This window comes from Hyperoodon ampullatus (assembly GCF_949752795.1).
Source record: "Hyperoodon ampullatus genome assembly, chromosome: 1".
NCBI lineage: Eukaryota > Metazoa > Chordata > Mammalia > Artiodactyla > Ziphiidae > Hyperoodon > Hyperoodon ampullatus.
The window spans coordinates 201,311,458-201,327,343 of NC_136914.1; the positions used below are offsets into that span (position 1 = coordinate 201,311,458).

The 15,886-nt window shown below is 54.7% G+C and overlaps 1 protein-coding gene across 9 annotated transcripts in view; it reads left to right on the plus strand.

Annotated features, from left to right (window-relative positions):
- Positions 1 to 640: 640 nt before the first annotated feature.
- Positions 641 to 15,886, plus strand: part of PAX2 (paired box 2) — a gene marked incomplete at both ends in the record, with an annotated part of 77,911 nt that continues 62,665 nt past the window's right edge. For 3 of the 9 annotated variants that reach the window (XM_079715368.1, XM_079715369.1, XM_079715371.1), the window contains 3 exons: positions 641 to 746; positions 4,263 to 4,431; positions 5,176 to 5,373. In XM_079715368.1, coding sequence (XP_079571494.1) covers positions 704 to 746; positions 4,263 to 4,431; positions 5,176 to 5,373 — 410 coding nt within the window. The remainder of the gene's footprint in view (positions 747 to 4,262; positions 4,432 to 5,175; positions 5,374 to 15,886) is intronic. The other 6 variants (XM_079715370.1, XM_079715372.1, XM_079715366.1 and 3 more) reach the window with 3 other exon arrangements.

Below are 15,886 nucleotides of genomic sequence, written 5' to 3' on the forward strand. Positions count from 1 at the left end.
ACACCGGGAGCCGAGGCTCCAGTCTCCGGCCGAGTCTTCTCACAAACGCAACCCACCTGGGGCCAGTCCAGTGCTGCCGGCGTCCCTCGGCTCCCTCCTTTCTTCCCTCCCTCCCGGCTCTTCGGCCGCGGCGGAGCGCGCCAGCCTTTTCCGGGGGCGGGGGCCCGGCTCGCGCTCTCCCCTCCCGAAGGCGCCCGCTCGGACATCCCGAGGATTGCTACTTCTTTGCCAACTTCGCCAACTCACCGGCACTTGGAGCGGCCCGGCTCCCCGCCCGGCGCCCTCGGGCCGCCCCTGCTCCTCGGCTACTCCGACTGCCGCCTCTGGATGAACGGGTTCCAGGGGAGCTGAGCGAGCCGTCTCCCCCGCCCAGCCTCAGCCCTGGCCGCAGCTGCCGCGCGCGCCATGCGCCCCCAGGTCCCTCCGGCCCGGCTTGCCACCCCGGGGCCGTTCTGCTGACCGCCCAGCCCCGCGCCCCGACGGTGGGAAGTTCCGGGCGCTGCGGTTGCAAGCTCCGGCAGGCCCGGGAGGAGTCCCCGCGGGGAGCGCAGCGCGGCGCCCCCCCGCCCCCGAGCGCTCCGCCGCAGCCGGGAGCTCACCCCCCGCCCCCACCGTCCCTCCCTTTTTTCCTCAAGTCCTGAAGTTGAGTTTGAGAGGCGACACGGCGGCGGCGGCCGCGCTGCTCCCGCTCCTCTGTCTCCCCATGGATATGCACTGCAAAGCAGACCCCTTCTCCGCGATGCACCGTGAGTACCGGCGCCCGGCTCCTGCCCCAGCTCGGGGCTCCCCGTCCCACCCGGTCCCGTCCTGCGCGGCCCTGGCTCCCCACGCGCTCAGGTCCCATCTTGGAGGCCACCCTGGCTTCTTCTGGTCACCCCTTTCGTTCTTTCTCATTTCCCGGTGTTTCTAAAGCCCCCAGTTTCTCTCCCTTCTGCCTTGTCGCTCATACTTCTTCTACCTGCCTTCCTACCTCCCTGGTGCCCATCACCCTCCTTCCTTCCACCTGCTTTTTCTTAGGTAGTGGATCCACAGCCCCTGACCCTGGCTCCAACCACTCTACTCCCTGGCCACCCTCTTGACTGGAGCTGGGGGACTAATGGACAGGCAGTTTTCAGGGTTTTGTGTTGTGTTTTCTTTATTTTCTCTCTTTCTCTCTCTCGGCCTCCCCCTCCTCCCTCCCCTCATCTCTACCTTTCTGGAACTTAGAGTGTGGTGGTCCAGGAGGAGACTCCCAGCAAGGGCAGCCTCAGTGTCAGGACAATCAGGCTGAAGAGTGTGGGGGTGGGGTGCCCCCTTCTGACCCTCAGCTCCCAGCACCTCTTGGCCCTGCCAGCCCAGCCAAGGCTTCTTGTGGGCTGGTTTGAAATACTTCCTTCCTCTTCTTTTTTTTCCTACCTTCCATCCTACTCCTTCCCCTCTTGTCCTGGAGTTGGGAGTCTGAGATTGGCAGGACGTGGTGGTCATCTTTCTCTGCCTCTCCCTGGGAGATGCTCTAAAAACAAAGAGGGATTCCAAGGAGAAATCGAAGTCTGTGAGAGATCATGTAGAAGAGCCTTCCAGGCGATCCCTGGGTAGAGCAAAGCTTAGCTTCTAGTTCTGGAGGCTCCTTGCTGGGCTCCCACTCCCTGGTAAGGATGGGCCAGCCAGTAACCTGGCCAGGGGATAGGAAAAGAGGGAGAAAAGGAGGGGGGAAGAACAAAAGGAAGGCAAATGCCAAAGCTGGGGAGAAAGGAGAGAGAAATCAAAACAAGGGGGAGGAAAGAAGAGCCAGAAAACAGAAAAAAATGTTACAGGAAAAAGGAGAAGGGGAGAAAAGACATTTAAAACTAGGAAAAGAGAATTATTTTAATGAAATTTGAATTTATCTAATTCTTGTCATATGTCTTTAGCTTGGAAAACAATTTAGAGGTATTTTTTGTTTGTTTTGTTTTGTTTTGCCGCCTTCTTTTTTTTTTTAAAATAGATTCTGAATAGAAAACTTTCCCTCCTCTGTAGGTTAATAATCAAGGATGATTTGTAACTTTTCACAGGGAAACTTTTTAGACCTGGCTTGGATCTGTGCTTGGGACAAGAGAGCCTAGGAGGGAGAGCTGTATTTTTCTCTAAGCATATATTTAGCGTATATATATATATATATATATATATATATATATGCTTTAAAAAATACTCCTGTGACAAAATATATTTCCCTAAATAATTTCCAAGCACAGGAAATCCGAGCCAGGGGCCTCCGGCTGCCGCGGGTTTCTGGGAGCCGAGACTGAAATCCTGACTCCTTTTCGGAGGGAGTGGAACGGGGTACCACGCCGCCTTCGCCCAGCCCGCCGGCCTCCTGGCCCCGCTGCCTCTCCTCTTTTGCCGATTCCGCGGGGGATCTGCCGAGTCCTGGCCGCCCACTGGGTGCCACTTTGAAACCGAAAGGGTAGCAAGGCGAGCCGAAGGTGGTCGGAGGAAGGGAGAGATCGCGGCGCGGGCGGGCTGGCCGGCCAGCAGCGGCAGCCCGAGTCGGCGCCGGCGGCAGTGGCGCATTCCAGGCCCGACTCAGCGCAGGTTCTCGGCCCCAGCCCTGGACTCCCGCCGTGCCCCCTTCCTTTACCCACCCCTTAGATTGGGGTCGAGGGGCTGGGCCCGGAGCCCGGGGAGGCTGAATTATTCATCTTTAATCTGCCCGCAGCTGCCGCCTTTTCATACCGGTAACGCGAGTTCTCCCGGGGCCTAAATTATTGATGGTCGGGTTTGGAGGGAGGGGAGGAGTGAGGAGCGGGGCTAGAGGTAGGGAGCCTAGCATGGATGAGGGGTAGAATAAGAGGCTCCGGCCTCCCCCCCGCCTCTAGATCAGAGGCCTCTCCCCAGGGGTTTCGCCGGCCCCTATTCTCGGTCCCCCAGAAGGGAACGGGAGAGAAGCGAGTCGGGTGCAAATGTCCCCGCTTTCTCCGAAAGTCGCCTGAGGCTAGCAGGACAGGGACTGCAGGTTGCTGGCCTGGTCAGGTCGGACTCTGCCGCTAGAACTTTCTGCGGTTGGATTGCTCAGTAACTGCGGCAGCAGGTTGATGGCTTTGGGTGCAGGATTTCTATACTGCTGTCAGCCAGGGAGAACGGGGCGCCAGGCAACGTCCTCAGGCCTGGCATCCGGCGACCACCTCGGCTCCGAGGTTGGGAGCCTGCGCTGGAGTCTGGTTGGAGACCCAGCACCCTCCTCTTGCCCAGGAGAGCAAACGTCATTGCTGCCCGGTTTCCTGAGTGGCTGCGGAGGTCTAAAAGGTCAGATGGACATGAGCTAGCTCGGGCTGGCTGCACAGGGTGCCCCGTGTGTCTTCAGCCCGCCTGGGCTACCTGTACCATGCGTCCTGAGCGAGGCCGTGGGCCCCAAGCCTAGCGCAGCGCGGCAGGCGGACGAACCCAAGCAGTCTGCGTTCTGTGGCTGCTACCCCGGCACCTTGCCGCTCTCCACTGCCTCCCCGTCTCCGAGCGCAGCAGATTCTGGGCCCCTGCCTCTTCAGCCTTCCCTCCTCCACTTGGCTTTCTTTGAACTTTAAACACTACAGAGGCGAAGGGGAAATATGGCTCCCCAAATATCTAAAGATAGAAAACATAAAGGAAAGAAAAGCTCCCCATCAGAAAGCAAAACAAAACAAAAACACAGGGAAAGAGGCAGGAAAACTCTAACTCCAATTAAAAATAAATACAAGAAAAGAGGTAGGGAGCAAAAGGGGGGATATCAGGGACTTAGGCCCTCTCTGTGCTTGGAGTCCTTATGTACAGAGTCAACCGGACCCAAACACCCCAGAATCATCCGCCTCCAAGCAGGCTCCTACAACTCCCTCTTGCCTGCGGCTCAGGCGGGATTCCGCACCGCTCCGGTTCCTTCCTCCGCCCGGCCCTTCCTGTCCTCTCTTCCCTACATTCTTTCCTGCTGGCATTAATTCCCACTGTGCTGTTTTTCTCCCCCTCTTCCCTTTTTTTCCCTCTCTCCCCGCTTCCCCATTCCTTCCGTCACTTTCTCCCTGGCGTCGCACCGGTCTTAGAGCCGCGTTCTTTCCCAGCCCTCCGCCCAGCATCTGCGCTTCCGCGTTTCTGCAGCTCCGCAGATTCCAGTCCCTAATCCTCTGCATTGTGGTCGGCGGCCTTCGTTCTCCCGCGAGCCCGGGAACATGCCCTTCCGCCCTGCCTGCTCCCTTTGCACGTCCTGGGTCGCGGACCCTGACTAATGGCCGGTCCCTGCTGTGTGTGGGGTGTTGTTTTTTTTTCTTGTCTCTCCCCAGCAGGGCACGGGGGTGTGAACCAGCTTGGGGGGGTGTTTGTGAATGGCAGGCCCCTGCCCGACGTGGTGAGGCAGCGCATCGTGGAGCTGGCCCACCAGGGTGTGCGGCCCTGCGACATCTCCCGGCAGCTGCGGGTCAGCCACGGCTGTGTCAGCAAAATCCTGGGCAGGTGAGGGCCTCGAGCTGCCCCTGGGAGATGCCCTGTCTCCTTTCCTGTTTGGATAGCCCTGGGTCTCCAGCCGAGGGCTTGGCTAAAAGTCGAGGTCGCCAGTGGGAGAGGGAGGCCCCTGACTGGGGCTATCTGGAGAGCTGCTCCTTTTGGAGAGGCCACTCAGGTGGTGACTGTGGCCCCAGAAGAGAGGGTGGAGCAGGGCCATCCAGCACCTGCCCCGCTCCAGGGACCTCACTGGGAGATAGCCTGATTCCAGTCTTCAGAAACGGAAGGACAGCTCTTCCCTTTGGAAGGGAGGGTTGGAGGAATAGGGTGGAAGGTAAAAAGGGGTCCCTGAGAAGAGAAAAATCAGCTTGGGGAGGTAGAAGGTTGGCCCTGGTTCCCATAGGGTCCCTGTGCTCTGTGGGAAAGGTCTGGAGGCCTCCAAGTGCTGTTCCTCCCGCTCTTCCCAAATGAGGGGCCGGGCTTCCACTCCCAGGGGCATTGATTCCAGCTGCTGTGCGTGCAGCCTTTGGTATGGCCACCTCCAGGGAGGGAGCGTCCCTGGTGTCCCTCCCCTCATCCTCCACTGCGTCCCTGCCCTAGCCAAGTGGACTCTGGAAGCCGGTTCAGACACTCTGGGCCTTTTCCCTCCGTGCCACTGCCTCAGGCGGGAGAGTGGCTCAGCGGCTCCGGCGCCTGCAGCGCCCTGTCCCTGCCACCACCGGCTTCTCGCTGACCCCGCCGGTCTTCCCGGCGCAGGTACTACGAGACCGGCAGCATCAAGCCCGGAGTGATCGGCGGCTCCAAGCCCAAAGTGGCAACACCCAAAGTTGTGGACAAGATTGCCGAATACAAGCGACAGAACCCGACTATGTTCGCCTGGGAGATCCGGGACCGGCTCCTGGCGGAGGGCATCTGTGACAACGACACGGTGCCCAGCGTCTCTTCCATCAACAGGTGAGCAAGCCACGGCGGGCTGCAGGGTGGGGCTCCAGCTCCCAGCTCCTACCCACCAGGGCTTTCCCCAGCACCGGTCTCCGTTCTTTCTTCGGCCTCTGCCTGCCCTTGCTCCTGCTCCCAGCTCCCAGGTCCTTTGGGCAGGGAGAGGGGACCTGGAAGGCAGAGAGATAGACAGACAGACAAGGCTGTCTCCAGCTCAGGGCTGGGTATTCCCTGCCAGGCTTCTCCCGCTGGCGTCCTGGAAATGAATCCAAGTGTTTGTGGTAATTAAGACTCCAAGATTACGCGCCTCGGTATCTAGAGACAATCACAGCCCACAGCCGAAGCCTTTAAAATGACCAGTGTCTATTCATCGCCTCCAAACAGACTTCCCTTTCTAAAGGCATGCTCCCTTCCGCAGGGGCAGCCGCCTGTCCTGGCTCCCCCGCCATCCCTGCTGACTCCCACAAAGCTGGCCTCCCGGGAGCCCAGGCCTTGCTAGCCAGCTCCTCACAAATTTCCGGCCTATTACCACCCGTATCCAGGCCTGCAGAGCAAACGCCAACCATCAGCCAGCCACTGGCAGGGAGGAGAGGAGCTAGACCAGGAGTGGGATGCCAGGTCAGGAGGGAGAATCTGGACCCTGAGACTTGAGCCTTAGGAGATGCCTCCAACCACCTAGAGTACCTATGTCCAGGCCTAAGCCTGTGCTGCTGACAGGCTCAGGCACAGGGGGACAACTCAGGATGGACTCAGCTCGACATATAGTAGCACAAGATAGTCAGTCTCCCAATCTCTGAGCCACTCCAGTGTGCCCTCTGGGACCCGTGCACACTCCATGTATGTACCCCCCGCCCCCGGCCAGTGTACACATGTGGCAGGTACAGCACATAACAAGAACACTGGACATGGGAACCCAAGATGGCTTTCCCATCACAGAACTGTACAACCCGATGTCAGCGGAGACCCTGTGCAAATTCCAGACAGCCTTGGCCAGCTTTTCTACCCCCGCCCCGCGCATTGTAGGGCAACACCCCAAATGAGAAGAAGGCTGAGGGTTTCATACCCTTGTTTTTCTTTACACTCTTCATAGGCTCATTATCAGGACAACTAATAATTCAGCTGGTGCCTTTTTCTGAAACTGGCATCACGTATCAAGGGTTTTTTTTTTTAATATTTTGCAAATGAAATGGAATTATCCCAAATCATCCTGAAAACAGCAGGTAAAATTAGCTGGTAGAATGTACCTTGGCTAAAGAAGATTCCCTCTGCCACACTTGTGCTGTAACGTACTGTGAGGCGACCCCAGAAATTATCCCAGTGTGTGCCATCTGTATTAAAATGGTTATTCAGTTATGAACAGGGTAACATAATACTGATCAGCTAATTATACACCCTCCGAAAATTCTCTAGCTCCCTGGGCCTGGCTCAGCTAGGTATTGAGAGCATAGTGGTTTGACATTCAGATACCTTCCAAAGGAGCTGGAGAAATTCTCCTGGTGGTTTGGGAGAGGAATGAGTCTTTTGCATTTCAAAGCCAGAGGAGGAAGCTGGGGAAGCTTTGGGGCTGGGGAAGGAGTGGCGGTGAGAGATGGGAAGGGGCCAAAGCGTTGTTTCCTCTCAGCCTCTAGGCTGGCTACTGGTCTTGGGAGTGAGCTGGAACCGAGGTCTTGGGAGGAGAGCAGCCCTGCTGAGGAGCAATGTTGCTGGGATTGGGTGCTGGTGTTCTGGAGAACATTTGGTAGAAATCTTGTTGTTGTGATAGGATCTGCAAGCCGGTGGAGGAACCCAAGATATGTTTGGTCAAGGCAATGTGCTTCTCTTGATGTGTGGAGGATTGGAGCAATCAAGGCAGGTGTGGTGACAGCACCCCTTGCCTAGCACTCTGTCTAGCACCCCTTCTCCCCCCCGTCCCCAACATATACCCCTCACTGGCCGAGATGTTTTGGGCAGCTGGCTTATACAAAAGTTTGGGAATACTCTCATCCTGAAAAGCCACAGAGAGCAGGGGACATATGACCCCAGGATCAAGCTCCAGAGGCCTTGAGGTGCTCTCACCAGAACTGAGAGAAAGTAGAAGAGTGAGCTGCTAGTGGGATGAGAGTGGGAGAAGGAACGGCTTCAGCTTGACAGCTCTGACAGCAGCAGAATTTGCTCAACACGGAGCCCTATCACCTGAGGGGCACAGAGGCTACCTTTGGGTGTGGGAAAATAGCCATCTGTGGACAGGTGTTGCTGGAGATGGAAAGGGAGTGGGAGGAGAAGAACGGGGAAGCCACCGGCAGCGTGGGCAGCCAGCCCTGGGTCTGCAGCTAGGCTTCCTGGCTTGCTTTGTCAACAAGGCACAGTCAGGATATTCTTGCTTTTGCTTTGGGACAGAATCCTACCGTGACTCATACTTTGGAAAGAATTCTGGGGGCTTCCCAGTGTGCTGCCGAGTCAGGACTGGAGGCATGCATCTGGGCCCATGCCCTTAGTGTCATCCCTCGAGGTGCTTTGCTCTGAAAGGGAGGGTTTATCTGAGATGCGTTGCTTCAACCCAAAACCTGCTAAAAGCGGGATTTCTGCTGGCGCTGCTGATGCCAGGAACTTTGTGAAATCTCACTTGCGGTAAGGAAGAGCCTACAGATTTTCCCCTGTGTAGAAAGTGTGACGCATTGGGGACCGGGTGGTTCTTGAGTTCAGCGCTTTACTGTTGGTTAGGTGCCCACTTGTGTTGAGTACTTTATAACCCTCACGGTAAGAATGTGCCCGTGCTGGCCGTTGGCAAGAAAGGAAATCCACACATGCTTATCCACCTGAGCCAAATCATGAGGGTTTTCATCTTCTCCTCCCCAAAACAGATGCTGTTGCCACACTTGAAATATACTGTTATGGTTATAAACTAAATTGCTTTTCATGCTTTAAAAATGGTTTGGGCTTTTTCTGATCCTGTCGCGATAAAGGCTTGGACATCCAGCCCCCATTCTCCACTGGCAAATCCTCATAGAAATACCTCTCTGAGCCAATGGAGTAGGTCAAAGAGGCCTCCCAACCTCACCCTCACCCCCAGAGACCACCGTCAAAAATCCGGAGGGTTGACTAGATTGCTTAGCATGTGGAATTTATTTGAATGACTCTCAATATTGGGTTACTGATCGCTGAGCGTGGAGTTGCCAGCTCTTCAGCTTGTACACCACTGCTGTAGAGGGCGGGTGTTTATAAACAGGTGACTTGAGATTGAAACCTGGTGTGGGAAATGGCCCGGAGTGGGGAGGAGATGGAGGGAGATCCAAGCTGCTGAAAGGGAAACAGCCACCTAGTTACGTTGCTGAGCAATTGGCTGGGCAGGAAGGATTTTCCTGATTATATGCCAGAGTCTTCAGGTTTGGCTGTTGCTCTGGGCAGGGAATATAGCTTCTTTGAAGGCACAGGCGCAAACTCCAGATACAGTCTAGGGTTACTGAAGATTCCCCTGAGGGCACTGTCTTGGACTGAGCTGACAAGGAGGCCCTCGCTCTCTTAACTTTTTCAGCCTGCCCTATAGTCTTTGGGATCAAGGCACTCTCTGCTCCTAGATCCTTGGAGTGGACCCTCGCAGAGTCAATTTCCCCCCCGATCACCTGCTACCCACACTCTCTCTTAGCCTGTTGGGCTCTAAGTGAGCATATTTACTCTCCTAGCAGTGGCAGCACTGGCTTCAGGAAGGCGCCAGCCCCAGGGCTGTTAAACAGTTCCGTCTCGTGTCATCTGCAGGTCTTCGTTGGAAATCTGGCACTGGGGTGACAGTGGCCTAGCTGTTCATTCAAAGGCCTTTCCAAGTAAGCTGGGAGCCACTCATCCCAGCCAAGGGAATGCTGAAGACATGTTCACGGCGGGGGTCTGTGTCCCTTTCTCAGACACAGGTTCTAGAACATTGCACATTTGACTCTTGGACCTGGCTTGGCACAAAGCTGGGCCAGAGAGGCAGCACTGCTTGCCCATCTCCATACCCTTGCAGTTGTTTGGTGGTCAGGGCTGTTGGTCTAGTGGCAAAGAGCCAAGGCAAGTTGGTAGGTTAAGAAGAAGACTTCTCCCCACAGAGGAAAGGGAAAAGTAAGGATAGAGAACTTGCTTTCTGTGGCCCTGGGCCTACTGGATCAGGCCACCTATAGTGGACAGACATGCCAGTTTCTGTCTGAAAAGCCTTGCTCACCTGTCTTTCCCCAGAGAGCATCTCCTGCTGCTGAGGCTGCCCGTCGTTAGAACAATGTGTGAAATAGTCATGACTGCTGGCCTTCTTATTTCTTAAAATGAGCTGGAGTTGTCCCCCTGAAAAGCCATTTTTGTTCCCTTAGTTATTTTAGACTTCTTGGCCAGCAATTTTATCGGTCTGTTCCCCTGCGGGCAGGCTCCGAGTGGGTGGGCAGGCCACAAAATGGCTTTCAGGTGAGAGCAATGGCTGGTTGCCCTGAGTTCTTACCTCCACTAGCAACTCTAGGAAAGAGGAAGGCAGGAGGGGTTGTCCCTAATGAAAGCTCCAGGTGGGTTTTGGAGGGTGATCCAAAGAGGAAACAAGAGGGGAAAACCCTAAATAAATAAATAAAGTGTGACCAACTATTCTGAGAACTCAATAAAAAAATCACATCAAATATGAAGAGGCATAAATCTTGTATCTGCACAGGTAACCTACTCAATTGCTTTTATTATCGCTCAGGCTGCCTCCATTTATTACCGTCCACAGTCTGGGCAAAGGAGGTTGCGTAGAGGGTGGTCTTCAGTGCAATCCTACACCCCGAGAGGCAACAATCAGCCCATACAGCCAGGGATTTCGATGGGAGCTCGGGAAGGGCCCATTTGTCTGCATGAAAACCAATCAATAACTCTGTAACCAGAGCCCTTGTCACAGGGAAATGGACAACACAACAGTTCAATACAGGGGCCACGGGGGGAATTAACCAAGTGGAGATGGGACCAGACAGGAGCAGCCCCTAGAGAAGGGAAACGGGGTGCCTGGAGAAGAGAATATTGGGGAGGGGGGAGATGGGGCAATGGCTTTGTGTGCATATTGGCACAAGGTGGGGATTATTGTGCAAAGTAGATTCAGGGGACCAGAGGCACCGTTGGAAGTTGGGGTGGTAAGGAGCAGTTGGGAAGTGGGCTTGTTCCAGTACCCATGGGTTAGTGTGGTTGTATGTGTGATGGTGTGTGTTGTGGACAAGAGTATTATGCCTCCATAGAAAGAATAGCGATAGTAGTAACTGGTGCAGAAGATGAACCAAACCCCCCTACACCAGAGCCTGCAAGCTGAAAAGGGGGCTCCCTCTGAGCCCACAAAGGAGCGCCTTAAACCAGGGCTCCATTGTCTGCCCCCAGCTCCCTAGATCTTCAGCTCCAGCTACTCTGCAACTTTGCCTCTTAAAGTTCAGGTCCGTCCTTGGCCCTTCCTTGTTGCCACCTGGAGTTGGAATTCTTATATTAAGAGGAAACTGTATGCTGGAAAGAATTCCTTTCTCACTTCCTGTTCTTTAAAAGAATGCAGTAAAGGGTGTGAACATGGCCTGCCACTTCTCTGAATCCCTGCTGTTTCATCTCAGCACCCCCACCCCCAGGTCAGATTCTCAAAGGGAAAGTTTCTTGCTTTCAGAGTTCAGATTCATGCAGGGGAAGCTATGCCCAGTGCTGCTCACCCAGCCACGTGGGTGAGCCTAGAGAAGAGAGAAGGGGCCCTGATAAATCTGAGGAGTGGGCAACAGTGTCTCACAACCAATGCCCTAACGATAAGTAAAATATTAAATGGGTGGAAAATTAAATTGCTGTGGGTTTATCTGTCTACCACTAAACTACTGGGTTGAAATGTTTTTCTCCTGTTGAGCAAGTTATTTGTTTTGGTACTCTAAAGGGGCAGCTTGAATGTATTCATGATGGTTTGTGGGCACAGAGATTGATATCTTCAGGGTATGTGGATTTGTGTGTGTTTGTGCCTACCTGTGTCTGCTCTTAGGTAAATGGGCTCTGAGGCCAAGAGGAGGAAAAAGAGGAAGACCTGCAGTCACAGACAAAGGCTGGACACCTTGTCCTTGGGACCATCCAGTCAATCAGTGAGGCAGTCATTGGGCCCTTGGGCAGCAATAACAAGGCTGGGTTGAAGATTTCTCATTTCATAATTTGGGAAAATTGGGGCCACATTTTTCTTAAATTTTTATTTGCACTGTAACACTCCATAGTCTAGTTAGGCCCCAGTTAGAGGGGCTTTGCTGCAGCGATGCTGCCTTTGTGATAGAGAGCTGTGTGATCCACTGTCCATCTTCAGTTCAACACTTGAGTCCCAGCCCCGTTGGCAGAACTAGTTAGGGACCAACTGCATAAGCAGCCAAGAAGATGCCCTTCCTGGTGCACCCCCTTCCTGCAGAGTTACGGTGCAGTGGCCCACCAAGTGACCTGCGGGTCCCCCAGCAGGAGGCATGTCAGCAGCACTGGGACACGGTCATTGTCAGAGCTCTCCCAACGGCCAGGCCCCAGGCTCAGCCTCCAAATCCTTCCCCAGTAATCCAGGTGCCAGGGAAATAAGGAAGAAGCTGGGTGCAAGGAACACATAACTGGGAACTAGAGAAGGCTTGGACACCAGACCAAGTAGAGCATGATGGCAGAGGCAGATGCCTGCGGTCTCCTGGGGAGGGCTGGGCATAGGGGAGCTGTTGAGGGTGTAGGAAACCAGAAGAGGATGACCTGGGACTGGAAAAGAAGAAGCAAGGCCCTGTGTAGACCTGGGAGCTCTCAGGTAGGAGGGGAAGTCATGTAGGAGGGAGACGGGAGAGGCCATGGAGCCAGGCTCCTCTTGTAGCTCATCCTCACCAACCACAAAAATAACTGGACTCTTTCAGTTTTTGAGAGATAATATGATAAGAAGATATTTGGTGTTTTTCATGTGAGAGAGAGAGAGGCAGAGTCGTTGGCATCCCAGAGAGGTTCGGGTTTGTTGTCGGCTGTAAGGGGAGGAAAGTAGTGCCCGAAAGTCCAGACTGGCGAGAATGTGTTAGTGGAGCTGCCGTGTGGCTGCAGGGGGTCGTGAGCACAGAGGCCTCCAGGACCCCGGCGGGGAAGGTTAGCAGGAGAACCTACAATGCTGAGACAGAGGTGGTGAGAACTGAACAAACAGGAGCTGGAGTGTGTAGGCCCAGCCTAGAGGCATTGAGATTTCGTTTTTTAAAACTCTGTGCTGGTTAAATCAAACACATCTCCAGGCCTGATTCAGTTCATGGGCCAGCGGTCTGCAGCCCCTGGTCTGTGTAACTGCCCATAACTTATCTCTCTGCTTCAGACCAGAGCAGTAATCCCAGTGCAGGTGCAGGGGATGTGACATTTCCGGAGCCCCTGAGTCCAGAAGCCCCCGAGGAAGGGAAGTGGGGGTGAGGTGTAACTCCCCACAGCTAGAGGAGGGGAGGGGGAGATGCCCATGGAAAGCGAAGGACAAAAGTAAGGATGAGGAGGAAGAGTGAAGAAGGAGGTGACGAGGCTGAGAGGTGAAAGGCAGAGTCCTGGGAGCTGGGACGGGTTGCCTGGGAACGGAGCACGTGAAAAGGTTGCAGGGAACCAGAGCTCTGGGCGGCTGGTACAGCAGGCTGGTGGGGCTGCCTCTCGGAAGGTTATTAAGGAGAAAAGGGGAGGCCAGCCAGGGAGGAGAAAGGTGGCAGAGCACAGGAAGTGGCATGGGAGGTCAAGTCGCAAGACCTGCAGCCCACGGTCACCCATACCAGGCAGAGCACCGCAAGGCAGGCCGGCAGTGGATGTGGTGCTGCTGCAGTGCAGTCGCTCAAGCCTGGTGCCTGGCAGAAGGGAGAGTGGGAGAGAGGCCAAGAGGAAGGGAGGGAGGGCCCCGCTTCCTGGGTGTTCCAGGTTAGAGCCCCCTCCACCCAGGAGCCTCTGGCCACTTTGCTCTGGACTTCCTCCTCTGCCTACCTTCAGCCTGCCATGCACTCCTCTGCAGTGAGCTCCCTCTGCAGCCATCCAGAAACAGAGGAAGCCAGAGGACGTGCCGGGTGGCTCCTGGCAGCTCCTGGCAGGAGGAGGAGAAAGGGCTGTGAGGCAGGGCAGCAGGCTGCAAGAGGAATTGTACCCACTTTGTAGGCACAGTCAGGTCAGGAAATAGAAGGACTCAGAGGACTTGGAGAGGGCAGGAGGGCGAGAAGGGAGAGCAGCAGGGGCCCTGGAGCTTGAACAAATGGGAGTGAGCACTGGGGCGGCCGCCCCTGGTCCACATGCTCCCTTGTGGCCCCAAGGTATTTGCTGGGCTGGTGAAGGAAGCCAAAGGCAACCAGGAGCCTCGTGGACAGCATCTAGCCTGACAGGTCACAGAGATGGTCAGGGAGGAGACCCCATTCTGCCCTTTATCCTGTGACCTTTTGTTGTAATTCTAGAGGACAAGATGGTGCCCGCCCCTTATGTGTGGTACCGAGAGGGGTTGGTGCCTCTGTGTTGGGAGCCTCTGTGTGGCTCTGTTTTGGGAAGAGTGTGTGGGCTCATGGTATCTGGCTGAGCCTGGCATTCAGGTCCTAGGAAGCTGTCTAAACGGCCCTGGCACTACAGGGAGCTTTTAAAAGTCGTCCGTCTTGTCCAGCGAACAATGGCAAACTGGTAGTTGGCCATTCAGAGGGCTGAAGGCATCTTTTGGTCCCAGAATGAAAGCCTCTGCCGTCACTGGGATGGCCCGCCTGTTTGGGGTGCTAGCAAATGTTATCTGGAAAGCCTGGGGTTGAATGGATGGTCAGTGTCCCAATGGGTGGATGAGTGGGTGTCCTGTCAGGTGCACAGAGGGTCCCAATTCGTTTAGTCTGTGTGCAGGCACATGTGCACTTGCTCTGCTAGAGGTGAGGGTGTAGAGCTGTGTGCAATGCTGGGGCGGTGCATGTGTGTGACATGCTGCTCGGAAAACTGGCAGCAGCTGCTTGGCTTGTGTCTGCTGAGGTCCTCATAGGGAGTGTGCATTTAGGTAGGGACAAATGTCAAGCTATTTTCTCCTCTTATCATCTGCAGAGTGCATACCTCTCCTCCCTCCCCACATCCCTTATCCTTTCTATTCTCTCTCTCCTCTTCATCATTACTCAGGTTAGCTGGTTTGGGTTAGGAGGCCAATTAAGGAAGAGTGAAGAGAATTTAAGATAAGGAAGGCCATCCTTCCTCTAGGGACCAAAAGAAGTATTGTGTTCCCCCCACTCTGCTCTGATTCCCTGAGGAGCTGACACCAGGACAGGCGGCCTTCCCACAGGCTGGGACTGGGAGAGCCAGAGAAAGGGAGGTATCTCCAGACTTGAGACTTGGGCTCCTTTCCCTGGTCACCACGGGCCTGGGAAGGAAAGTCTAAGAGAGCCCAGGATGAGGGAGAAAAAAGGGTAGAAAAGAGATGGCCAAAGACAGAAGGTGAGAAGCAAGAGCCAGCTGTGTGACACCAACCAGCCCCAACTAAAGCCTGGTTTTGGCCACAGAAATGGACTGGCTGTGTGTGTTGGGAAGGTGGGGGGAGGGGTGTCTTTTTCTTTTTTTTCTTTAGGGAAGAGGCTCTAAAGTCTTTTAGCCAGTCTGCTGGGCTGACCACTCAGCTCTTTGCAGAGGGTACAGCCCTCCTAGAAATCGTGTTCGCCCTCACTCTCACACCCTCTGACCTCCCATCCCAGCACACATTTGTCTCTTCAAAGCCAAGTTAAAGGGAAGTGAGGGTGGGGGAAGAGGCCTCAGGAAGACAGCTTGGAGGGCAGTGCAGACTCCTCAGGAGATGACCTCCCAGGTTGGGTACAGAAAAAGTTGAGAGAAATTCATTTCATGGCCAGTGGCTGCTTTAAAAAGGCGATTCCAGCATACGAATGTGATAAATGTTAACTGAGCATTAATCGCATTAAAGAGGGCCCTATAAACTTTTCATTTCTAATTAAATTCGTCCAGTGATGCTGCCCAAGCGAGTACTCTGGGCCTTTGTTTATGTGGAAAATTAAAATGCAAATACAATGGGATTTATTTCCAGGAGTGGAGTGATGGGCTGGCCCCCTGGCTACTGGTCTCCAGGCCTGTCAGGCCAGGTAACTGCTTCTTTGGAGGTTCTGTCCCCCTTGGGACACATTCTGGTGTGAAAGGAGAGGCCAGAGTTCAAGGTCAAATAGAGTTAGAAATAGAGGAGAAGGTGTGGAAAGAATTGAAAAGAAGTAGAAAAAGACAATAGATGGCCCAGAAATAGAGAGAGAGGCATTGTCCTGGCTTCCTACCCTCCTCCGCCAACTCCCACCTCTAGGAGAAGGGGCCCCAGACCTTGCTTGTGAGTAATGTCATCACAAGCCTCCCCTGCAGTTCAGGGAAGAAGGGTGGATGTGGGAGGGAGAGTTGGGAGAAGCAGCCCTGCCAGGCATATGTGGGCTTGCTCCTCAAAGAACCTAGTGGTCATCAGCACAGGGGACCCAGGGCCTGGATTTATCTCCAGCAGTTTGAGGGTCGGCTGCTGTCCACATAATGGCTTCACTGGGCTCTTCCTGCCAGTGCCAAGCAGCATTGACACAGGGCAGTGGAGCATAGATGCTCAAACTGAGGA